Here is a 22,850-nt window from a genome sequence, read left to right as displayed (position 1 = left end):
GGAGGCGCTAGAGCGACGCTAACTCGCAGGCCGAAAATCCTCCTGGCTTCCATCCAAGTCTTGCTTATCTCAACTTCTTCCCCCCTCCCCATCACTACACCCTGTCCTCTTTTACGGTCGGAGTCTGTTGCGGTCTCTGCTCCCGGCTTTCTGCTGCTCAGTGGAGACAGCTTCATCCTTCGCATGTCCTTCTAGCCACTGATGCCGGCCGCCGAAGCATCCCCCGTCGCATCTCCCGAGTCCGGTTTTGTCAAGATGGAAGACCGGAAGAGAGCCGCCACGTATGAAAACAATGAATCGGCACCACCGTTGAAGAAGCAGGCGACTTCTGTCAATGGTGGTAGCAAGCCGCATCCTGACGCCGATATGCCCTGGAAAGATGACCTAGAGGTGAGTTCCCCCCTTCCCTATCCATTTGGGGGGTTCATTATCCCAAGGATTCTCTAAATCATATTTAAGCGCAGAACCCACTGCGGCGATTCTTTTAGAAGGGCAGTTTTTATTGACTTCATTCTTTTTTCTTTCATGAACAGCGATTCCAAAAGGATGCGATATGGCGACAGATGCAGGAGTACAAACGTGAGAAGGTCTCCCTGGAGGCCAAACTGAGCCAGATGTCCAAGGCCACTACCTATCATAATGAACATCTCCGTGTGATTGATTCGTGGTATAACCAGGTGAGTCCATTGGTTCCATTGAGAGGTCGTGTTTAATGCATATAACCCGTATATGTAATTTTATATGTGAATATTTGAAGCCAGTGTTCTAACGTCAAAGCCTACCAGTTGATTGACGAGATCAAAATCCTCCTTGGGACACCGGAAGAGAACAAGGGTGGGTGGAACTTCCTGCCGATCGTCATTACCTTTCACTGGAACAATCGTTTCTAACATGGTTCTTTAGGGAGGCCCAGTTTCCAAAGCTCCTTGCTCTTCGATGATTCTGAGAATTTTGAGAAGCATCTAAAAACCCGCTCGGACGATATCCGCGATGTTATCTCACGTTTCCTTTCTACTTCGCCCAAGGTGACGCCCGATGTGTCGGATTTGCAAAATCAACTTGCAAAGAAATTGGCAGAAGAGAAAACGACCATCGCGGAACTGGAAAAGGCACTCTCGGAAAAGCAACAGCTGGAAGAGAGTCTGGAAGAGGCATCTTTACGGTACATGGTGGCCGAGAAGAAACTCGATCGCGCACGCAGCTTGACCGTGGCCAAGTTAGAGAAACAGTACATCTTTGGTGCCCAGCGGCCCGGAGGCGATGGCAGTGCGTCCGCCGCTCGAGAGGAACAGTCCCCCGCCAATGGTGCCACCCCCGGTGGTGACCGCAGCCCGGAACTGGACGAAACCCACCACAAGAAACTCTCCGCCATTTCCGAGAAACAGAAGGAGCAGATCCAGAAGTTGGAGGCGGAAAATGCGACTCTTCTCAGCCAAATGACCGACTTGAATATCAAGGTGGGTTTCGGTTATCCCGTGGCCAGCGATGGCTGACTAACCCATTGGGATTTAGCGTACCAAACTCACGGACGACGACTACGCGCACACGGATCTGTTCAAGCATTTACGATCTCAATACGACGACGTGATCAAGCGCATCAACCACCTGGAGGCGACAAATGTGCAGCTGCGGGAGGAGGCAGTGAAATTACGATCCGAGCGAACCGCCTACCGCAACCAAGTGGACGAGGAAACGCAGAATGTGATCGCCGAAAAGGAGGCGCAATTGATGCGCGCCGAGACCGACTTGGCCCGCATACGGAATGCACGTGATGAGCTTCTGGCCGACCAGCAGATGCGAAAGGCTGCCCAGGAACAAGAGAAGATCTCGTCCATCAAGATCCAGGAACTAGCGGATGCCGGGAATGCTCGAATCGCGTCGTTGGAATCCGAGGTAGCCCGATTGCGGTTGCAAGTCGAAAAGGCGAGGGCGGAACAAGCAGAGGCCGGGGAACCCCCGATAGAAGAACTACGGGCCAACTACCAGAATCTAGAACGCCAATACGCCATGCTCAACACCGAACTTGCATCCATGCAAACGGCGTGCAAGAAATACTCCTCGTTAGCCTCGCAGAAAGTTACTGATCTCAGCGGCTTGGAAGAGAAAGTTGCCCGATTAACGGCTGAGAAGTCCAAGGCCGACCAGAAATACTTCGCGGCCATGAAAAGCAAGGAGGCACGGGAGATGGAAGTCCGGACGCTAAGAATGCAGAATGCGAAGAGCTCGGATATTGTCTCGCAGTTGAAGGAGTCGGAAGCAGCCAGTCGTTCTTTACTGGCGAACATGGAGAAGCAGGTCAGCGAAACCAAGGAAGCATTGCACTCGATGGCCAGCAAGTACCACAGTGCACAGCAACAAATCACGGAGACCGGCATTGTTATGGACGGTTTGAAGGGACAGATTACCGAGCTCAAGGCCTTGTCCGTGTCCAAAGACACCACTTTGGCCAACGCTTCGAGCGCTTGTCGTCAAGCCGAGACGGAGCTTGAGGGTATGAAAGTGACGCTCGCGGATACAAAAAAGAGTCTGGACAACTGGAAGAATAAGAGTCTCGGAAACTCATCGTCTGAATATGAGATGCTACGAGTAAGCTTTTCCCGCCTGCTTGCAAGTAAGTATATACATGGCACTAACTTTCAACCCCAAGACTCTAGCTCTTTGTACCGTGTGCCGCCGAAACTTCAAGAACACCGCCATCAAGACGTGCGGCCATGTATTCTGCAAGGAATGTGTTGAAGAACGCCTCACTTCGCGATCTCGAAAGTGTCCCAACTGCAACAAATCCTTTGGGAATAACGACTATATGCATATCACCCTGTGATTTCGGACCATTGCCAATGGCATTACGTCTTCGTGTACCATAGTTTTTCCTTTCTCCCTGCCGTCTTTTTCATTTATTTCCTTTTTCATTTCTTTCTTATTTTCTTTTCTTCTTCCTTTCCCTTTCGATCTCATCCATTTTCTTTTACTCGATTTTATTGCCCCCTTTTCATTTCTTTTCATTTTATTATCTTTCCCCCCTTTCATCCCCCTAAATCATGGAAAAAAGGTTCATGGTGCGGTGTTTTGCTGCTTGCGGTTTAGCAGGATAGGATTTCAGAAGGGCCGGCGTTCGACTTGTTCTCTTGAGCAGAGGTTCTCTTTGCATACTATGGCGGATCTTCTGGCATCCGGGTTCCCACTTGGGTTTTGTTCTGATTTTTTATCATTTACCTTGTTTCCCTTTTTCTTTTGCTGGAAGTGAGATTCTTTTTTGGATACCCACGTCAAATGTTCGACTGGCATTTCTGTGTGGGAACAACAAGACATGAAGTGTAGGATTAGCTTGGAAGTTGATGGACGAGAATAAGGATGATGAATTGCATCGATATTATGGAGTCACGCCGCCGATGATGGCATTGTTTTGTCTTTTTTTACTATTTTTCCTTCGCAGCAACCAACATGTTGGTATAGAACTTTGTTTTATTAAGAATTAAAAATCCTGCTATATAACAGTTCGTGTCGGCCCACCCATAAATCTAGCGGAGGCACCACCTGCCCCGCGTCCTCGACCGGCGTGTCCCATTCCCGGTCGATGCGGTCTGCGATCATGTCCTGCAGGTGCTTGCTCGCCAGGACATTTTGCGCCTGGTAAGGGCCCATCACCGACGCCCGGACTGCGGCGCTGAGAACCGCCTTGGCGTGGTTCAACATGAACACATACGCCGTCTGATGCGCGTCCATGCCCATGGCCAGACAGACGACGCCCCAGAGCGGCGCCAAATGACCCTTGGGGCCCAATTCGTTTGCGTCCCCGAGCGACGACTTCAGCGCGTCCGCGAACGCCTCGATGGTCTTCACCGCTTGCGCGGCCGTTGGCCCAGCGAGAAACGGCCCCGAGGCGTACGTGCCGCGAAACGCGCGCTCCCAGACCCCAATCAGTGCGCGACCCTGGGCGACGCTCGCTCGCTGCGCCACCACGCAAGGAGTTGATGCGTCCAGGTCGTTGTCGAGAGTTTCCAGCTCCTGTGGGTTTCGGAACCCGGCGAGTACGTACGGAAGCGAGGTGCTTGCCATTGAGGCCATGGAGAGTTTCAAAAAGCGGTGGAAGGATGCGAGCGGTGTGACTGATCGAGGGAGCGGCTTGTTGTGAGCGAGGTATGATTCCAGACCGCTGGAGTAGGCGAACGAGCCGAGCGGGAGGGCGGAATCGGACAGCAGCAACAGCGCGTGCGTTGGGACGAGTGGTACGGCATCTGCGATTGAATCCAATCTCTCAGTTAATTTCTGGATTTTTTTGATGTTTCTTTTTCACGGAAAGCCTCGCGCAAGGCCAGACCTGGACCTGATCCTGTCTTGCTTTCTCACTTACCGGCAGGGAGGGGCAAGTAGGAGGACGATTCGCCACTTTCCCCGGGCTCGGAGTTCAGGGCTAGACGGGTTCTAGCATTGTGTAGACGATACTCGAGATCAGCGATCTCTTTCTCCAAGTCAACTATGTTCGATTTCCCAGGCATTGACACATTCTTTAGGGAGGAAAGTAAAGAAGCATGGTAAAGAGAAGAGAGGAGAGGAGAGGGACCAGAGAGGGCCGACAACCGGGGGGGGCGACGTTCTTATCTATACTTTTTTTTGGTTAATACTTTCGCCGATAAGACTTTCGGCGTTGCCCGATCGGGCGGTCTGGCCCGGCAGAAAAACGGGTCTCGGCGACCGGCTTCGGTGGGTGGCAGTTGGCCGAAGGGGCGGAACGACATCATCATTTTCTCACAGAGTCCCAGCATGCGAGTCAGTTCGCTAGGCAGCCCCTCGGCGTAGGCTCTCCTCCTCCTCCTTCTTCCCCCTAGCCCAGATACTACACCGCTATTATGTCGGGAAAGCGTCTGCTGGACGCCATCCAGCTCCTCAATGTCGCCAAGTCCGTCGCAGGGAAGCACCTTGCTGTGCGCCAACGCCAGCTCGATGTCTTTGCCAGGACGTCCTCGCTCACCAAGGGCATCAAAGCCCAGGCCGACGGTCTGATCATCACCGCGCAGGCGGCCGCCGCGCTGGCGAAGCGATTCAACGAGCCCGATCCCTCTGACTTCTCGCCGAAGTCCCAACCCGCCGACGCCCCTCGTCCGCCGTACGAACCATCAAACGCCGCGGCGTCGCTTTCCCCGGAAGAAGCAAGGAGGTCGCAACGGCAATCGGAGGCGCAAATTCCTTCGAAGGCTGCTGGGCATTCGGTGGCGGATGGCACAAGCAAGGTGGACATCAGTGCGCAGCAGGAAACATTCTACAAACCGTCTCAAGCATCGACTCCGGAACTGTCCGGCCTTCCTCGAGTCAAGGTGCCCAAGAACGCCAGTGATACCCAACAAAATGTCCAGAGTCAGATCAATGCCGATGTGTTTCACTCGTCCGCCGGCCCCGAGAAATCTACTGCGGAAAAGGATGAGATCCCGGAGGAAATGATGAGCGAGATCTTCCACAGTCCAAGAGTGGCTCGGATGCTTTCCAAGAAACCAGCTGCGGAGGCCAAGAGTCCGGTTGAGACCCGCATTGTGGAGGACATCGCCTCGGATATACCAGAGGTGCGTGGAATAGACGCGGTCGAGTAGCAAACTTGGACGCTAACATTCTTGGTACAGACAACGCCGCCAACTGCCGCGGCACCACAATCACGTGAGACGTATAAGATGGTCGAATCGCGAATTCCCTCGTCTCGTCTAGGAAGACTTTGGCAATATGGTGGACTGGCAACGTCGATGGCTTTTGGTGCGGTTGGCGAGGGGCTGCGAAGGGTAACTGGTAGCAAGGAGGACAGCACTGGATCGCTTATACTCAGCGCAGGAAACATGGAACGACTGGTGGCCAAGCTCTCTAAGATGCGCGGGGCTGCGCTTAAACTGGGGCAAATGATGAGCTTCCAAGGTTCGTCCAGCGCGCGGATCGCATGTCTCTCCATGACTGACCTTCTGTAGACTCCAAAATGCTTCCGGAGTCGCTGAACGTGGTCCTCCAACGGGTCCAAGACCGGGCAGATTACATGCCTGCTTCTCAACGCGACAAAGTTCTGGCCGACAACCTGGGCCCTAACTGGCGCGATCTATACTCGTCATTCGACGAGATCCCCATGGCTGCAGCATCGATAGGTCAAGTCCATGGCGCCGTGCTCAAGAAGACCGGCCAGCGCGTCGCGGTGAAAGTCCAGTACCCCGGCGTCGCGGATTCCATTGACTCCGACCTGAACAACCTGTCGCTCCTGCTCACAGCCTCGCGCATGCTCCCTCGCGGCCTTTACCTAGACAAGACCATCGCCAACGCTCGCACAGAACTCGCCTGGGAATGCGACTACATCCGCGAAGCCGAATGCGGCAACCGCTTTAGAGACCTCCTCCGGGATGACCCCGTCTTCGTGGTGCCCGAAATCATCCCCGAGGCGTCCGGCCGCCACGTCCTAACCATGGAGCGTCTGGAGGGCGTCGCCGTCACCAAAATCCAGGACTTCAGCCAGGAACAGCGCAACTGGATCGGCACGCAGATTCTGCGTCTCTGTCTGCGCGAGATTGCCGAATTTAAATACATGCAGACGGACCCCAACTGGACCAACTTCCTCTACAACGCGCAGACCAACCGCCTCGAGCTTCTCGACTTCGGCGCCTCGCGCGAATACCCCGACGAATTCATCACCCGATACATTCAGACTCTGCGCGCCGCGTCCATCAACGACCGCGAGACCTGCCACCGTCTGTCCATCGAACTGGGCTACCTCACCGGCCACGAGTCCAAGGCCATGGTCGACGCCCACGTCACCTCCATCCTCACCCTCGCTGAACCCTTCATGGACTCCTCCCCCGACGTGTACAACTTCAGCAACCAGACCATCACGGACCGCGTGCGCGGCCTGATCCCCGTTATGATCCATGAGCGACTGGCCCCTCCCCCTGAGGAGACGTATAGTCTGCATCGCAAGCTGAGCGGCGCGTTCCTGCTATGCGCGCGGCTGGGAAGTCAAGTGCGCTGTAAGGATCTGTTTGCTGACGCGATGAAGAAAGCCGATGCGTCCGGTCTCGGCGCTGGATCTCAATGAAGCGAGTCAACCAGTACCGATCGGATCGGATCATACCCATTCTACCCTCTGTGTTATTATATCTGCGGCGAAAAGGCAAAGCCAAAGACCCTGTCAACTCCCTGTAAATTATCATATAGAATATGTACGAATATAAATGGTACTATATTATATACATACAGATCATGGATATAATAGATAGAACAAGAATTCTATTTCCAAAAGGAACGAGAAAAGTATAGAAGAATATAAGAGAACCACGATAACCAATATAGACCGAAAAGAGAAAAAGAAATGGAGAAGGAGAAAAGGAGAAGTGGAAAATCGGCCATTTTGCTCGCAGTTGTTTGAACAAATGCATCGTCGACGCATGACAAACGTCAGCAGACAGCATGCATGGGACCTGCCCTGATGAGCTGTTTGTTCGTGTGGAGTGTTGTTCATGCAGTGATGATGTGGATGCCATTTAGTTTGCAATGTCTTTCCTCCCTCGCTTGCTCTTTTTCGCTGGAGAGCAGAAGAAGGCAAAGAAAGGCAGATGACATATTTCAGTGGGCACTGATGACATATCGGCTGACCCGAGCTTTCATAGAAAAGGTGTGGAGTGATAGGGTTGGAGAGGGCAAGAGTTGAGCTCGCCAATATTTGGCTTTTCTGAGACGGTAAGTGAATGTAGTCGTAATCCTTTGGTATCGTTGCCAAGGCAAACAGCTCAGGTAAATGCAATAAACCCAAAAGGATGAGAGGTTCGTAGGTCTGAGCCTTAACTTTCAGATTTGGTATCCATGAACATAGCATTCCAGTACTTCTTGACCCCTTTACAGATCCCCTTCCGGCCGTCCCACGACTTGAACTTAGTTTCCAGTTCGCAGGCCGTCCAGAGAATCTCCTTCCAGAACTGCCGTTCCACGTCTGTGCCGAATCCCTCGATCACATCCTCGGGGATTGTCCAGGCGCGCGTGTAGCTACCGCTCTCGTCGAAGGCCGGATTGACGGCTTGTTCATCGAAGACCGTGGCCGGGTTGAATTTGGGGAAGTTGGCGTGGATGAAGAACGCGCGAGGCGGCGCCGCCTTGGAGCCATGCACACGCCACTCGCCCTTCTGCGTCAATGCGTAATCCTCGATGGGGTCGTACTGGACCATGGCGGAGCCAGCCATGCCGTCCTTGATGCGGTGGCCGATGGCGCAGATGGGCTCGGACACTTGGTAGTAGGGCTCCTCCAGAGCGAGCGCCGCGGCGACGAACGTCTCCTTGTCGCCTTCTCCGGCGGCGCCTTGCGACAGTAGGGCGTAGTAGAGATCGGGACCCCAGAAATTGTAGTAGGTACTGAGGAGAAGCGTCTTCAGGTGCGTTTTCTTCGAGAGTAGTACCTCGCCGGACTCGCTGGACTGGCGGATGGCTTTTTCAGGCATCGGCTGGGATGCGATCTCGTAGTAGTACGAAGAGACGGTGGAGGCCCAGAAATCCGGCCAGGTCACCATGTTCTTGGACTTAAACGGCTCGCTGGTGAACAGCGATTCCGGCTGCCGCAGCGGGAACGCATCGGCGTCGAGGAACAGGATCTCCTCGAAGGAGGAAAACAACATAGCGAACAGCTTGAACTGGTATTTCTGGATGTCCATGATCTTGGGAACGGCGTCCAGGATATGCGAGAGGACCACGCAGCGCGCATTCAGAGATGGAAGGACCACGTCGCAGATGTAGTCCTCATACTCCTCCTCATCGGCCAGAAACACCTCGACTGGCAATTCGGAACCTGTCTGCCGCAGCATTCGTAGCGAGATGACCAAGACCGGCAGATATGAGCCTCCCGCCGTGGAAACCAGCCCCCTCGTGTTGGGCGCATAGTGCAATTTTGGCGCATTCTTCTTGATTTCCTCGACGAACCCACTATGCGCTCCCTTCATCGCCTCGACATCCTCGGGCAGCATGTCCAGCATCTCCGGTCGGTCGTCCGGATTCGCCTCTTCGAATCGGATGGACGGCGCCGAGCCCAGTCGCAGCGGCGGTTCGGTCTTCGGCTCATTGACAGCCAGCAGATGTTGGAGATGTCGCCAGAACCGAATGTGGCCCTCGATGTCTTGCCCGATCATTTTTTGGGGGTTGGATGATGATAATGTCCCGTCTGTAGATATGGTCGATTGCGACTCTACCTGTTGCCGCCAATTCCTCAGTGACCAGGTTAATATCGAGGCGAGAACCACTGCCAGCAGTAAGGTTCGCACCCGCGACAGTGGTCGGGGAAGAAACATTGTAAAGAAAGGATAATCAGTGTTAATGTGAGAATGGAAATGAAAGTGGCGCGACCGGCCGAATCAAGCTGACGAAGACGACCAAATGCGATCTCAGTTGATATACTATGGGATGTTTCAGCAAGAAATTTTGACAGAGTCAATGCGACAAAGTGGACAGGAGTCGCAAGGGTCGAGCAAAAAGCTCTGATGTTAAGGACGCGCAAGCATATGGTCGGCGGAGGAACGATATGCAAGTCCAAGAGGGTCGTGAGTCTGCGAATGCGGCAGAGTGAGACAGGTGTCAAGAGAGTGGCGCAATAGGATCACCCGAGAAAAAATTGGACGGCAAAATAAATCGATAATGAGCGAGGGAGGTGAAAAGAAAAGACGACGATCTCCACGTGTATCCGGAGGTGATGTGATGATGAAACGAGTCGCGGTCCTTCGCTGGTCCCCGCGGATCTCGTCTCCGTCGCTAATGACGTCGCTAATCTTATTTCATTTGGACTGAAATTAAATTGGTTGGTTTAATATGTTTTATCTTTTAAACGATATTATATGATATACGCAATTTTTTAAATCCTCAGTCCATATTCCATTTGCTAATCTAGTCAGAATGACGGTTGACTGTTAACTCCCTGATCAACCGACTGCGTTCTCTCGAGGTCGTCTTTAGTCCTCCAAGTATGCCGAGCTGTATTCATCGTCCTCCTCCAGTATGGTCGAAGTCGAAGGCCCACTCGCACCCCAAGGTTCAAGGGACTTCTTTCCGCCCCATTCTAGACGGCCACCACTGACCAGAGCCGAAGTACCCGGTCTCGCGTATCTCTTGTTTATAGATTCAATATCCGGCTTCAAGGGGGAGCTCGAGACGATGAACCCCAGCCATTGATTGAACAGTTCGACCGTCAAGTGCGTGGTGCAATACAACATCACGCCAAGAACGAGACCAATACAGGCGGCTGCCGTGATGAAGATGAGAATGGCCTGGGAAGGTGATAAGCTACAACTGCGAAGCACGATGAAGTAACATGAGTATGGTGGTTCGCTAACCTCGAATTGAGCCAGGACCCTGAAGGGGAGAAGGACTAATCGCAGCGGATAGCGGGCCAGGCCTATCAGTAAGTTTACGAGTAGTCGCAAGACGCCATATCCAAAGTAGGCGAGATAAGTTATGGGATAGGCTGTCAGAGAGAGTACTGTTGAAACTGCTGATAGCCAGGCCATTATTTGGACGGAGAGAGAGTAGTATCAGCCCTCAATTTCAAGCAAACATGGCTTCTCTCCGTCCCGTTCATCTCAAGACAAGGAGAAACACGATGCCCGCGGACTGCCCGGCAGATGGTTCTCTCCCACCGCCTTCTGGCCCGGCAGAAACCAAGGCTGACCTCGATGCCACCGACCCAACATCTTCGACGGAGTACGGAGGACATAACAAGTAGAATCTGCTTGGAAGCTCCTCTTTTGCAAAGGTCTGGATCATCTTCTTCCACGTCAGGCCATCTGTAGACGTTACAATAGGAAGATGAAGGGAACGTTCTCGGAGATAACGGTCGGGCATTCAGGCCCCGCCGAGCCCTAAGCCCTAGAGCGGAAAGCGTCTGGGCCAGACTCTCCCTCTCTCTCGTCCTCTCTTTCTGGGGTCGCCGACATCGTCATCATCCTCCTCGTCATCCTAAGTCAACTGTCACTGGCCTGTTGCCCCCCCCCCCCACACCGTCAATCTCCTTCGCCCCGTTTTCTATTTTGGTTCTTATTCTCTTCTACCTGCCTGCGCGGGGTTGATGCTCTAATGCTGGTCTACTAAACTACGCCGGCATTTCATCTCGTCCCTACTTTTTCCCCCTCCTCACCCACCTTCTTCCTTTCCCTCCCCCGGTCTGTCGCGCCCTTGCGCTCGTTCCTCTCCAGATGGGCAACAACCCTTCCAAGGGCCCTACCGGGGAAATTCCGTCAGCTGCGAGCCCTTCAACACCGCCGCCCTCTACAGAAAGAAAAGTAACCCGCCAACCGTCGCTCAATGCGTCTTCCGGTACCTCCAAGGCCACTGCGGTCGACCCCTCCGCCTCCAAAGAAACGGCCACGGGGCATTCAACGTCACAAACCCATGCACCGGCGCAACAACGTCTACAACCCCGCAATCCTGCCGATTCGACCGCACGAAATGTTTCCGAATCAAAGAAGCCGGAATCCCGTCCGAAGGACATCTCCGCCCCCGATCCGTCGAACCCGGTGCAGGTGCCGGTCTCTCGTACAGCCGCGAGACGTGAGCCCTACCCGTCCGTAGCACCGTCTGCTCCGCCTCACAATACGTACTACAGTGCGTCCACTCATCTTCAGCGTCCGCCTCGGATGCCCCTACCGATCGGCGATGCGACGACTACGCCCGGCTCGCCCATCATCGGGCCCGATGATTCATACATGGGATCGCCTCCTTCCGACCCGCTGCTAGAGGAGGGCGCCGGTCCGAGAAAATCACAATTGAGCAGCACGGTTGCCGACGACGACGAGATGATAGATGATCTTCAACCCAATGCTAGCACTGGTGTTGGCCGGGCCGTGCCCACGATAATAGAATGGACGGCTCCGGGCGACAAGGTTTATGTCACCGGAACATTTGTGAATTGGGAGAAGAAATTCCGTCTGCACAGGTACGTATCACGCTCTGCAGTATCAGATGCTATCTGGTGATGGTGCTAACAAATTGTCTGGAACAGCGAAAATAATTCCGGGGTTTTGTCGGCAAAATTGAACCTTCGCCCGGGAACACATCATTTGAAATTCATTGTAGATGGCGAAATGAGAGCATCGGATACCCTCCCCACCGCAGTGGACTTCACCAACCACTTGGTCAATTATGTTGAAGTGAGCGCGGGCGATGTAAACCGGTCGCGAAGCCACAGCGACAGGACCTCGCGGAATGCTGCGACTCCAGGCGTGCACACACCCCAAGCACCGTCCGATCCGGTGGGAGCATCGCAGGATGAATCCACCGTGGAGGACCAGTCCGAAAAGGAAGAGCCCGAGGAGATACCTATGGGCGATTTCCGCGGTATTCTTCCGCAATTCCTCGTCGACTTGGACAGGGAGGATGAAACCCAAGAGACCCCCGCTTATCAGCAAGCCGTCAACATCATCGGTGAAGCGCCTACTCCGCCAAGTCTCCCTCTGTTCCTCGGGAAGTCCATCTTGAATGGCACGACGCCGATGAAGGACGACAGCAGCGTTCTGAACTACCCCAACCACACGGTTCTGAATCATCTTGCCACGAGCAGCATCAAGAATGGTGTCCTCGCTACGAGCGTAACGACTAGATACAAACGCAAGGTAGGTTGTTGCAGCTTTGATGCATGCCATTGAGAAGGCTCTTGCTAATAAAACTCTTCGCAGTATGTGACGACAATACTGTATAAGCCGACAGGAGACATTACAGGTTAGCACGTGCTGTAGAGAATGTGCTATTGTATATCTCATCACTCCGTCCTATTCGGCCAGCAGCACGATTGTACTTTCGCCGCACCGAAGAAGCGCCACTGGACATTAGCGTTTCTTTTTCTTTTTTCGCTTTCATATACATCTGGGAAGCTCTTCGTGAGTCACCTTGCAAGTTTAGGAAATGCACTACTTCTGATGGTTGTGAATAAGGACAATTGCTATGATTGTGCAATTGTCGTCTGGTTGCTCCTTGGACAAAGGTCTGTTGTCGTTCATCCCTCCACGGGTGTCGGAGTATGTAGCAAGCCACTTATGGGATCGGATATTTTCCATCTGGTATGTTGATCATGTTAAGGAGCATCAAGAAATGCTGGATGAGCAATGGGGATTTCTTGGCATTCAAAATCGATTTAGCCTGGACCTGTTGTGTTAAGTTAGTTATAACTGTCACGCTAGTGCATTTGTATGCTGGACACATCCAATGTCATTAGCCAATTCTACATTATTTTGTCTTCTAAACTTTTGTGTTTGCCCTTTTGTAATCATGAAAAGAACTCTGAAGACAACGTTAATCCCTCCACTTGACAAACACATCATCCGTCCGGAAGCGCTGCGTGCAGGTGGAGTCTTTCAGAGGCGTCGTGAAACCGGTCTTGTATGCAAGCATCCCCGCCTGCGCAATCATAATCCCATTGTCAATGCAGAACCTCTCATCCGTCGCGTGTACACTGCCCCCTCGATCTCGAGCCATTATCCCCATCATCTCTTGTAGTCTTTCGTTACAGCCGACTCCACCCACGATGAGCACCTCCTTCGATCCGACATGCGCCATCGCGCGTTCCGTGATCTCCACCAGCATGGAGAAGATCGTTTCTTGGAGCGAGAAGCACAGGTCCTCCCGGGTTGGCCGATCGGAATCTGCAGGGTTCCCGTTGCCCGGCTTCTCTTCTCCGCCCAGCCCATATGTCGCGGCCAATCCGTCGACCGCCGCCAGTATCCCCGAGAAAGAACAGTCCATGCCTTTCACCGTGTATGGGAGGTCGACCAGTTGTTGTCCCTTCTTCGCCAGTTGTTCGATGTTGTATCCCGGCGCCGGATCGTTGGAGATGTGTAATGTGCGCGCAAATCGGTCGAGACAGTTACCCACCGCAATGTCCAGTGTTTCGCCGAAGATGCGGTATCGTTGCGAGCTGTATGCGATCACCTGTGTGTTTCCTCCCGACACGTAGAGGACGACCGGGTTGGTGGAGCCGGTGATGAGTCGGCCCATCTCGATATCTGTATAGAGGCCGTTAGTGCTGGGCCTACACATCACGACGGGTTTATCATAAAAAGAATACGACGACAGTGAATCGAATTACAGAACACCATGGTTTTAAGGCTATACGTACGTCCAACACAGTGGTTCACACCCACCAATTCCTTGCCCCAGAGCAAACTCAGCATGCGGGCGGCAATCGCGACGCTCTGCAGAGGGGCACCCATGCCGGGTCCTTTCGTGAAACAAATACAATCCACATCGCGGACAGACAACCGAGCTTCCTTGAGCGCCTTCTTGACCAACTTGACCACCCACGACCGGTGATGGCGGGCCGTGTCCTTGGGGAGAAAGCCCTCGCCGGGCGGAGAAACGTAGGTGTGCCGGATGTTCGCGAGCACCTGCGGGGGGCTGCCATTCTCGGGATGCAACATGATGCCCACGCCAAGCTTGTTGGCAGAGCCCTCCATACCGATGGCGATCATGGTGCCGTTAGAATTCTAAGGTGAGAAACTCAGAAGACAGGGGAAATTAAATCTGGGAATTTTCACTGCCTCTGAAGGGACAGAAAGCGCCGTTCATAGACCACAAAAAAAAAAGCCACCGATAATTGATGGAGGGGCAACGTTATCGATTGGGGCGGCCGCAGCGTTTATCCGACGGGGCCCGTGATTTACTGCTTACTACTCCCGTCAATTAGTGGTCTCTACTACGGAGTACGTCCACGCCGTCTCCATTTACCCAAACCCACTTTACCTGGACTATTATTATTATTATTAGATTCGCTTTTCGCACACATTCTCTGCTGAACAGTCCTGCCATCCTTACGCTGCGGTGTTACTCCCGTCTTGTCTGGACCCTCTTTGTCCTTCCCTTTCGTTCCTTTGTCCCCTGAGAGCCCTCTAGAGTCGGAGACCATTCGCTTGTTTGTGGTCTGACCTCTAGCTTATTCACCTCTTCCTTTGCTCCGCAGCAGCCCTCTTTACGACGCCATGTCTTCCACAGCTCACTTCCCTGATCCGGATCATTTCCAGCATCAGTCAGATGAGTTTCTGCACTGGCTGGCTGGGAAGCCGGGGGTTCAAATCAACCCTAAAATCCGCATTGCCGATCTGAGATCTCAGGCTGCCGGCAGAGGCGTCGGTACGTTCCTATTCCCAGCGAAGACCGCTCGTCCTGGTCGATCTGCTCCACCATTTTCAAGTCACTCGTTCTGAGTTTGTGAGAACGGCTCTCTGATTGTCCATCATCGCTTTTGCAGTGGCTCAAGCCGATATTGCCGAAGGTGAAGAGCTTTTTACCATCCCGCGCGATCTCATTCTGTCGACTCGCAACTCCCAATTGAAGGATCGACTCTCCAAGAACCTGGAAGAGTTGGGCCCATGGCTGTCTTTGATGCTAGTCATGATCTACGAGTTTCTGCTCGGCGAGCAATCTGCCTGGGCCCCGTACTTCAAAGTGCTACCTCGAAAATTTGACACCCTGATGTTCTGGTCCGCCCCGGAACTGCAAGAGCTTCAGGGCAGTTCCATCATCGAAAAGATTGGAAAGGAAGGTGCCGAGAAATCTATCCTTCAGACCATCGCCCCCATCGTGCGCGCCAATCCGAACCTTTTCCCTCCGATTGAGGGGCTTGCTTCTTACGACGGTGATGCCGGCACTGAAGTGCTCCTCAACCTTGCCCACGTTATGGGATCCCTTATTATGGCCTACGCCTTTGATATTGAGAAGCCGGAAGATGAAGAGGAGAATGATGATGGGGAAGACGGCTATCTGACTGACGAAGAGGAGATGCTGCCCAAGGGTATGGTTCCGTTGGCGGATCTCCTGAATGCCAATGCGGACCAGAACAACGTGAGCCTCTCCCAGAAGACCCACGGTTTTTTTTTATTTCAGTTCCCCACGCACATGCTCACATTAACACATGTTCTAGGCGCGTCTCTTCCAAGATGAAAATACTTTCACGATGAAAGCCATCAAACCTATCACCCCTGGGGCTGAGGTCTTCAATGATTACGGGGAGATCCCCCGTGCTGATCTCCTCCGACGGTACGGCTACGTTACGGATAATTACGCTCCTTACGACGTCGTCGAGCTACCACTGGAGATCATTTGCGAAGCTGCTAGCTTGGAAAATGCCGATGCCGAGGAACAGCCTCCGGTAATCATCCTCTCCTCAGTCCTTCAGGGGCTTTCTTCTAAAGATCATACTAACGTGTGGCCATAGCTTGAACTTCTCGAGTACTTGGAACTTCTCGACGATGGATACGTCATTCCTAGGATATCGCCGCATAGTTTGATCGAGAACATCGTTACGGATGAACTTTCTTTGCTGCTCCGGACGTTGACTCTCCCGGTCGAACAATTGGAGCAATACCGGTCCAAGCAGAAGGCCCCGAAGCCCGCTTTCGGTCCGACAGAAGGAGCCATCTTCATGAAAGCTATTCAGCTGAAACAAGCGCAGTATGGCACGACAATTGCGCAGGACCAGGAGCTCTTGGCCCAACTGGCCCATTCCGGGGCCCCTGGCCTCTCTGAAGAAACGGCCCGTCGTTACAGAATGGCTATCCAAGTCCGTTTAGGCGAGAAGGAAATTCTGCAAAATCTAGCCACCTTGATCCACAATCATCTTGCGAACTCGTCGCAGAACGGCCAAAAGCGGGCTGCCAATGGCGACGATGATGAATCCCGAGCGAGCAAGTTTCTGAGATCTTGAAATCTATCTACAGCAGGCGTTGCTTTTTTGATCCGTCGCGCATGATAAGAAAGGTTATATCTTGAATCTTCTTTTTTTCTCGATATGTATCTGATATTAGATTTTTGTTTATTTCGTTGCTGACTTCATAGCTTCGCTATCCATACAAGAGTCTATCGACTGATCGGCGTCGAAGAGAAAAAGAAAAAGAACAAGTCACTATGTACACTAACAGCGGCATATCAGGGTCATGTCATGAGAAAAAGAAAAACCATCCATCTGCGACATTATCCTGAAATTTTTTGTTTGTTTCATCCTGCTCAAGAAGCAGGTGGATGTGGGGGTATGGGGTTGCAATCGAGAGAACTCTCGGACATCTCACGATCAGCGTGTCAGGGGAGTAAAAGTACAAGGGTGCGTGAGAAGAAAACAAGCTTGAAGAACGCCTGTCAAATGCGGGGGAAGGAGTGAGAGGGAAAATAGAAAAAAGGGAATAGAAGGGCGCGAGAGATTAAAAGGATAAGAGGGAGAAAGAGGGGAGAAAAGAAGAAAAAAGGAAGCCCAGCTCAAGCGTCGGCTACAGGGGCAATGGCACCAGGCCCGGGATTTGATCCCATTGTCTGTCCCATGTTTGGTGGGTTGCTGGCCGATTGTTCGGCTTGCAGTCGCCGCTGCTGTGCTTGGGCTTGGGCCTGTGCTTGAGCTTGGGCCTGGGCCTGTGCTTGAGCTTGGGCCTGGGCCTGGGCCTGGGCCTGTGCTGCCTGCGCCTGCGCATGTGCTTGAGCTGCAGCTTGATCCCGGGCTTTGGCCACTATCATGGCCCGATGCTGCATAAGGTTGATGTCGTACGGATCGCACTCATACTCCGGCTCCTCGTCCGAATCCTCCTGGTCATACTTGAATCGATCGGCCTTCCAAGGATCCATCTCTGCTCTACAGCGCGAGGCGAAGTTTCGACGGTCAATCCACAAGCGTCCGCCACGCCCGATACGCCTCCGGAATGCAGGCATCTTGCTCGTGTCGTCACTCAACTCCATGGCATGATGAGCGAAATTATCTCGGAAGGCTAAGGAATTGAAGGTATCTAAAGCTGAACCCGACATGTTCTCTGACGAATCGGATGATGGAGGGGTTGGCAATTGGGTGGTAATTGCCGGCCGGAAAGCAGCATCGAAAGTTCTCTCGGGAGACGGTGAGAGAGGCACGGTGGTGAGGTCCAAATAGCCCTCGTTCCACTTGATGTGCTTGGTGATATTCTGCTTGATATCGCGCATAATCTCGTTCTCTTTTTCCGCTTGCACGTCCTCCAGCAGCTGCAAGTCGTCCGTGACCTGGGTGCTGGCCTTTGGCGGCATCCGAAGTTGGGGAGCTGCTGGACGCTGTGCTGCTGGCACTTCTGCCGGCTTCTTCTTGGGCTATCAATGGGATTAGCATCCGTACCATACAACGATGACCATGATTCGACGCTTACCTTCTGGTTGATGAGGTCCTCGTCGTCGTCCTTGATGTTGAGTTTCCTCTTCATCTCCTTGACTTCGGACCGTTGCAGGAAGACTTGCTTTTCGACTAAAAGCATCTCCTTCCTTGCCAGCTCGCGCTGGCGCACCAAAGCGACCAATTGCCGAGCGTCTTCGAGTTCTTTCCTGAGTCTCCTCAGCTTATCGGCACTCTGAGCGTCTCTGCCACGGGTCTTGCGAATCTGGCGAACTTCCCGCCTACGGAAGCAGACATATGGGTCAGAGTCATCCGTGTCTTGGCCAGTCTCGAACTGTACAAAAGGTTAGCGCTTGACGTTTTGCACGCCGATTTCGAGCTTCGCGATTGCGATTGGAAACAGGGTACTTGCCTTGAGGTTTGACACGAGAGATCGGTTGCCAGTGCCCGTCCTCCTTGACTTCCAATGCTCGTATATGCCCTTGGCGAATTGCTTTACGCTGTCCTCTACGGCTGCGTCCATGGACTCCTGCATGTCTGCAAAACTCAGGACAGGCGGGTTATCTACTGCTGCAAATGGTTGCTTGGTCTGCGTGGTCTCCTCGAAGAAATTCATGACTTCTTCGAATTGGTCCTCGGTGCACGGCGGTTCGCCAGCCTCCCGCTTTTGGTTCATAATCTTGAGGAACACATCATCCTCCTCGGTCATATTATACGGACATCCGCAACAGTCCTCCACAGTGGAGGAGAAGCGGATGTACGTCGCGGGTTGCGAAAAGGTAGGAGGGTAGAGCTCGTCATATCGGAGATTACTGAGGAGCGTCTCCGGCGTTGGGATGTGAGCTTCATTTACTTTTCCTTGGGCCGTTGCACTAATTGCGACTTGAAGATGGAATTCCTATGGGAAAATCGCGTTAGTCGGCACCGTTTTGGGGGGTCTATATCTGGGGTGCGAAATTTTCACGGGGCGGACGGGTCGTGATGATGTCACGTGATATGTGCAGGGATGGGCCAAGCCGATTCGGGGGGAGAGCGACTCACCGACTCCTCCGCCTTCTCAACACCGGTCTCGATCTGTTGGAGGGCATTTTGGACTTCGTCCTCAAGGACATCTATGTCCTGTTCTCGAACTATGGGGATTGAGGCCTTGGAGGTGAGCTTTTTCGGGCGCGTCCTCCCCATTCCCCCGTACCTAGTCATGCGAACTTTGGGGCGCGTTTTAGGCGGCAACCATGGGCGAGGGGGGACAAAATTAATATGGACCGATAGGTCAGATCATGCACGATCGCGTAGACGTATTTTCGTGATGAAAATTGATGGAAGGGGGGAGATATTGACGGCTGAAATCTCGTAGTCTCAGCGCCAGCGGATGAGTTGACGTTGCAATGTCACCCGGCGGTGGCCTGTTTTGGAGCCGCGCACGGCCTCAGGGGTTCGCTTGCCTGTCCGTTTCCGGTTAGTGCGGGGCTGGCCGATATCAAATTGCTGCTCGGTCGCTCTGCCCTTGGCAACTGTTCTGTTGTTGTCTCGCTCGCTCTTTATCTCCCTTCCTCTCCTCCATACCAACCCCCTTCGTGGACCCGAACTAAACTCGATTCGACCGGCATATCCCTTCCTGTTCTTCTACTCCGTACTTCTCGTCCGATCCAAGAGACCGCATCACGGGCTCTTCCCCCACCGCGATGGACCCTTCCGGTGGCCCCAACAATGCCGCCCTGCACGATGCGCGCCGACGACGAGGCTCGGTCGGAACATCCCAGCTGTTCGATAACATTGTTTCGGCATCGAACTGTGAGTTCTCTGCTTTGCTGTCCGACAGACGAAGCGGAAGCGACCCGGTCGCACTGACTCACATCCCTTCTAGTCGACCGCGACGAGGTGGACCGACTCCGCAAGCGATTTATGAAACTGGATAAAGTACGCCTTGACATTGGATTGGAGGTTTGACTTGGAAAGGGAGGATATAAATGCTCATGTTTTCGACAGGATAGCTCGGGGACCATTGATCGAGACGAATTCCTTTCCCTTCCGCAGGTGTCATCGAACCCGCTCGCTACGAGGTACGTCGGGATCAATCCACTCCGCCCCGCTCGTTCCCGGACATGGGAAGATATAAAGGATGCATGAATGGAGGGAGGAAGGATGCGGGGGGAGACGAGGATGAGGATGAGGGAAAACACGATCGACACACCTGCATTTACCCCATCCACACAAACACACATACCAAACAAAACACTCGCGCCTAATCATCACCTCTTTCTCTCCTACAGAATGATCGCCATCTTCGACGAAGACGGCGGCGGTGACGTCGACTTCCAAGAGTTCGTGTCTGGTCTCTCGGCATTCAGCTCCAAGGGCAACAAGGAGGAGAAGCTGCGGTTCGCATTCAAGGTCTACGATATCGATCGCGACGGATACATCTCCAACGGCGAACTCTTCATCGTCCTGAAGATGATGGTCGGCAACAACCTGAAAGACGTCCAGTTGCAGCAGATCGTCGATAAGACCATCATGGAGGCCGATAAGGATCAGGACGGCAAGATCAGCTTCGAAGAGTTTACCGATATGGTGGAGAATACGGATGTTAGTTTGAGTATGACGTTGAGTATGTCTTGCCCTCTCTGTCTTTGGTTTTTTGTTGCTCGGGGTGTTTGGTTTGGGGAGGATGGATGGGGCTAATGGATATCATGCTGACCGTTTTGAATAGATCAATTCTAATCTCGTTTGTGCTTTTGGCGCTCTGCTCTGTGGATTTCCATTCGGTTTCTGTTACTGCAAATATCCGTCCTTCTGCTGGCTCTACCGGAGCTGTAGCCAGCCAGCCTTCTACTTGACTGACCGACTGAACTGATCGATTCAGTTCGATCTCTTTGATATGATATGATTATGACATGATACTAGCGATGATGACCTACCACTTACCTATCTACCTGCCTACCTACGGACCTGTAGTTTAAAATCATAGAGTGCTTCCTTTGACCGTCTCTGTCTTTTTTATCCCCCTTTGTTATCAATTCTCGCCACCCTGCAAACCTGCTAGAACACAAACTACCCAAATTTTGCAGATCTTGCTATATATCAAGACATATATATTGCTAATTTTCCCAAATGGGAAAAGAACTTGGCATATCCTACATTTACGCATCCGGAATACGGTCCATAAGCCTCACCAGCTAAGCTAATATATCCGATTCCACAGGTGTTGATATCCACATCCACGACCAATTGTCTCTTATCTGTTATCACACTGGTTATAACTGCTGGCAGTACATGAATGGATCCTCTGACCGCCTACCCCAATCATATATGATTCATAGTGTTATTGTCCTAAGGCATCTAGATATTCTTGTTCCCTGCTTGGTGTTAGCGTCTCCGTTGTCCGGTAGATAATCTCCAAGTGCTTGTACTGTACAAAGGAAGTATGTAGGTAGGTAGGTAGGTAGACATGTATACACACATACCCACAATTACTCATTCCTCAATATCTAGATCTAGGTAAAGACTGCTTAATCGGTGCTCGCATTTTCATTGTCTGCGGTAGAGTTATGTTCTTAGGTAGATAGGTCGTACTGAACTAGGTTTTAACCTTGGGTTATGGGTATATAGTGCGTGAAAACCCGGGAGATAGGTGTAGGCAGGGTTGAGATTCAAATTTATCTAAATCTCAACGAATGAATCTACATCGTAGAAGTACAGGAATGGCAGTCTAATTTGTAGGTAGGTACTGTGTCGTGTATTACACCTTCTGAGCTATCTACTTTTTTCCCGTGTTGAGTAGGCGTTGATTGATAACTGGATGATAGCATAAACTCTACGGTGTACTCAAGTTAGGGTGTACTTCTTACCCTAAACCCGTAGCTACATACATACCAACAAGGCATGGAATTGAAATAGACCTCTTCTGCAGAACGGGTATCTCATTATTATGTCAAGCCAAGCAACCAAAAAATGTATCTAAAGAAAAGAACAAGAACTATTATCGTACAATTTCATAACGTCACACATACCAATCCGGTAGCCCATTCCACTTTTCCAAATCCTACATCCAGCTCATTTTTCATCCAAGTCCAGTAAGTGATGACTGATGGCTGATGACATCAAACCCGATGTGATGTATCAAATCCGATCGATTGCAGGATCGGCGCCACTCACCAGTGAAGTCACGCCTGACGCCTCACAACACGAGGGACAATCATGCATCCTTCGTGAACAATCGATTAGAACCAAGGACAGGATCCAAAGCCAAAAGCCACCGAAAAATAAAAAAAATATAAAAAGGAAGCTCGGGGATTGCCGACGATCAGCCCGCGTCAGCCCGACGGCTTGGGTCATGCACGTATTCTGATCCTGATCTTGGAACCTGGGATTGGGGGACTTTGGCATCTGTCAGTCTTATCCCTTTCCAAAACCAGAAGAACCAACCCTGTCCGCCAGATGCTGACGCTGACCCAAGGCGAGGATATCGCCTGGGACGAAGCGAACATGTTTGAGGGAAATTGAGGATTGAAAAGCGAAAAAAAAAAAGAGAAGGGGGAAAAAGAAAAAAAGAAAAGAAACAAAATAGAAACATAGAAATATGAAAACACAAGATCTATGTCCTGTAAATTCGCCCCAAGATACGCCTCACTCCCCCGGCCCAAGCTTTCCGCGCAACCCGTGATGCAAAATAAACCCAAAGGGAGAAAGTGCCCCCGGTATATACAGCCCCAGATGATGAGGAAACTTGGAAGAACGCCAATCATGTCCGCGTGACTAGTTG

The 22,850-nt window shown here is 52.2% G+C and overlaps 10 protein-coding genes across 10 annotated transcripts; 5 read left to right on the top strand and 5 right to left on the bottom strand.

Annotated features, from left to right (window-relative positions):
- Positions 1-201: 201 nt before the first annotated feature.
- BRE1 (E3 ubiquitin-protein ligase BRE1) lies at positions 202-2,821 on the top strand (the record flags this gene model as incomplete). The annotated part of the gene is made up of 6 exons (XM_046090692.1): positions 202-390; positions 534-677; positions 786-834; positions 904-1,457; positions 1,513-2,586; positions 2,648-2,821. The coding sequence occupies 6 exons, from the start codon at positions 202-204 to the stop codon at positions 2,819-2,821; spliced, it is 2,184 nt and encodes a 727-aa protein (XP_045946667.1).
- A 644-nt stretch (positions 2,822-3,465) lies between these two features.
- LDX57_008970 (urease accessory protein UreF) lies at positions 3,466-4,496 on the bottom strand (the record flags this gene model as incomplete). Its single annotated transcript, XM_046090691.1, has 2 exons — positions 3,466-4,235; positions 4,352-4,496. 2 exons carry the CDS (start codon positions 4,494-4,496, stop codon positions 3,466-3,468), a joined length of 915 nt encoding a protein of 304 aa, XP_045946666.1.
- A 351-nt stretch (positions 4,497-4,847) lies between these two features.
- LDX57_008969 (protein kinase COQ8) lies at positions 4,848-7,054 on the top strand (the record flags this gene model as incomplete). The annotated part of the gene is made up of 3 exons (XM_046090690.1): positions 4,848-5,555; positions 5,613-5,895; positions 5,946-7,054. 3 exons carry the CDS (start codon positions 4,848-4,850, stop codon positions 7,052-7,054), a joined length of 2,100 nt encoding a protein of 699 aa, XP_045946665.1.
- Positions 7,055-7,274: 220 nt separating this feature from the next.
- On the bottom strand, positions 7,275-9,677 carry MNN2_3 (alpha-mannosyltransferase). Its single transcript, XM_046090689.1, has one exon. It carries the CDS (start codon positions 9,285-9,287, stop codon positions 7,797-7,799), a length of 1,491 nt encoding a protein of 496 aa, XP_045946664.1. The 5' UTR covers positions 9,288-9,677; the 3' UTR covers positions 7,275-7,796.
- A 264-nt stretch (positions 9,678-9,941) lies between these two features.
- On the bottom strand, positions 9,942-10,496 carry LDX57_008967 (uncharacterized protein; the record flags this gene model as incomplete). Its single annotated transcript, XM_046090688.1, has 2 exons — positions 9,942-10,256; positions 10,323-10,496. The coding sequence occupies 2 exons, from the start codon at positions 10,494-10,496 to the stop codon at positions 9,942-9,944; spliced, it is 489 nt and encodes a 162-aa protein (XP_045946663.1).
- A 303-nt stretch (positions 10,497-10,799) lies between these two features.
- Positions 10,800-13,181, top strand: GAL83 (putative Snf1 kinase complex beta-subunit Gal83). Its single transcript, XM_046090687.1, has 3 exons — positions 10,800-11,920; positions 11,987-12,596; positions 12,660-13,181. The coding sequence occupies exons 1-3, from the start codon at positions 11,181-11,183 to the stop codon at positions 12,705-12,707; spliced, it is 1,398 nt and encodes a 465-aa protein (XP_045946662.1). The 5' UTR covers positions 10,800-11,180; the 3' UTR covers positions 12,708-13,181.
- Positions 13,182-13,272: 91 nt separating this feature from the next.
- On the bottom strand, positions 13,273-14,447 carry kae1 (O-sialoglycoprotein endopeptidase; the record flags this gene model as incomplete). The annotated part of the gene is made up of 2 exons (XM_046090686.1): positions 13,273-13,982; positions 14,096-14,447. The coding sequence occupies 2 exons, from the start codon at positions 14,445-14,447 to the stop codon at positions 13,273-13,275; spliced, it is 1,062 nt and encodes a 353-aa protein (XP_045946661.1).
- A 507-nt stretch (positions 14,448-14,954) lies between these two features.
- On the top strand, positions 14,955-16,678 carry RMS1 (ribosomal lysine N-methyltransferase; the record flags this gene model as incomplete). Its single annotated transcript, XM_046090685.1, has 4 exons — positions 14,955-15,105; positions 15,224-15,816; positions 15,896-16,123; positions 16,190-16,678. 4 exons carry the CDS (start codon positions 14,955-14,957, stop codon positions 16,676-16,678), a joined length of 1,461 nt encoding a protein of 486 aa, XP_045946660.1.
- A 545-nt stretch (positions 16,679-17,223) lies between these two features.
- On the bottom strand, positions 17,224-19,273 carry EPL1 (Enhancer of polycomb-like protein 1; the record flags this gene model as incomplete). Its single annotated transcript, XM_046090684.1, has 4 exons — positions 17,224-18,072; positions 18,129-18,425; positions 18,591-18,989; positions 19,133-19,273. The coding sequence occupies 4 exons, from the start codon at positions 19,271-19,273 to the stop codon at positions 17,224-17,226; spliced, it is 1,686 nt and encodes a 561-aa protein (XP_045946659.1).
- Positions 19,274-19,773: 500 nt separating this feature from the next.
- On the top strand, positions 19,774-20,809 carry cnaB (calcineurin regulatory subunit B; the record flags this gene model as incomplete). The annotated part of the gene is made up of 5 exons (XM_046090683.1): positions 19,774-19,882; positions 19,956-20,008; positions 20,078-20,151; positions 20,362-20,696; positions 20,799-20,809. 5 exons carry the CDS (start codon positions 19,774-19,776, stop codon positions 20,807-20,809), a joined length of 582 nt encoding a protein of 193 aa, XP_045946658.1.
- Between the last annotated feature and the right edge of the window lie 2,041 nt (positions 20,810-22,850).

This window comes from Aspergillus melleus (genome assembly GCF_016097325.1).
Source record: "Aspergillus melleus strain CBS 546.65 chromosome Unknown contig5, whole genome shotgun sequence".
Lineage (NCBI taxonomy): Eukaryota > Fungi > Ascomycota > Eurotiomycetes > Eurotiales > Aspergillaceae > Aspergillus > Aspergillus melleus.
This window is presented reverse-complemented; position numbering and strand designations above follow the sequence as displayed.

What these genes read in the sequence shown, in the direction of transcription:
- GAL83 (XM_046090687.1), top strand. Translation starts at nt 11,181, where the DNA reads ATGGGCAACAACCCTTCCAAGGGCCCTACCGGGGAAATTCCGTCAGCT. An exon ending in AAGAAATTCCGTCTGCACAG is followed by an intron (nt 11,921 to 11,986) that starts GTACGTATCACG and finishes TGTCTGGAACAG; the next exon opens with CGAAAATAATTCCGGGGTTT. An exon ending in CGACTAGATACAAACGCAAG is followed by an intron (nt 12,597 to 12,659) that starts GTAGGTTGTTGC and finishes AACTCTTCGCAG; the next exon opens with TATGTGACGACAATACTGTA.
- MNN2_3 (XM_046090689.1), bottom strand. Translation starts at nt 9,287, where the DNA reads ATGTTTCTTCCCCGACCACTGTCGCGGGTGCGAACCTTACTGCTGGCA.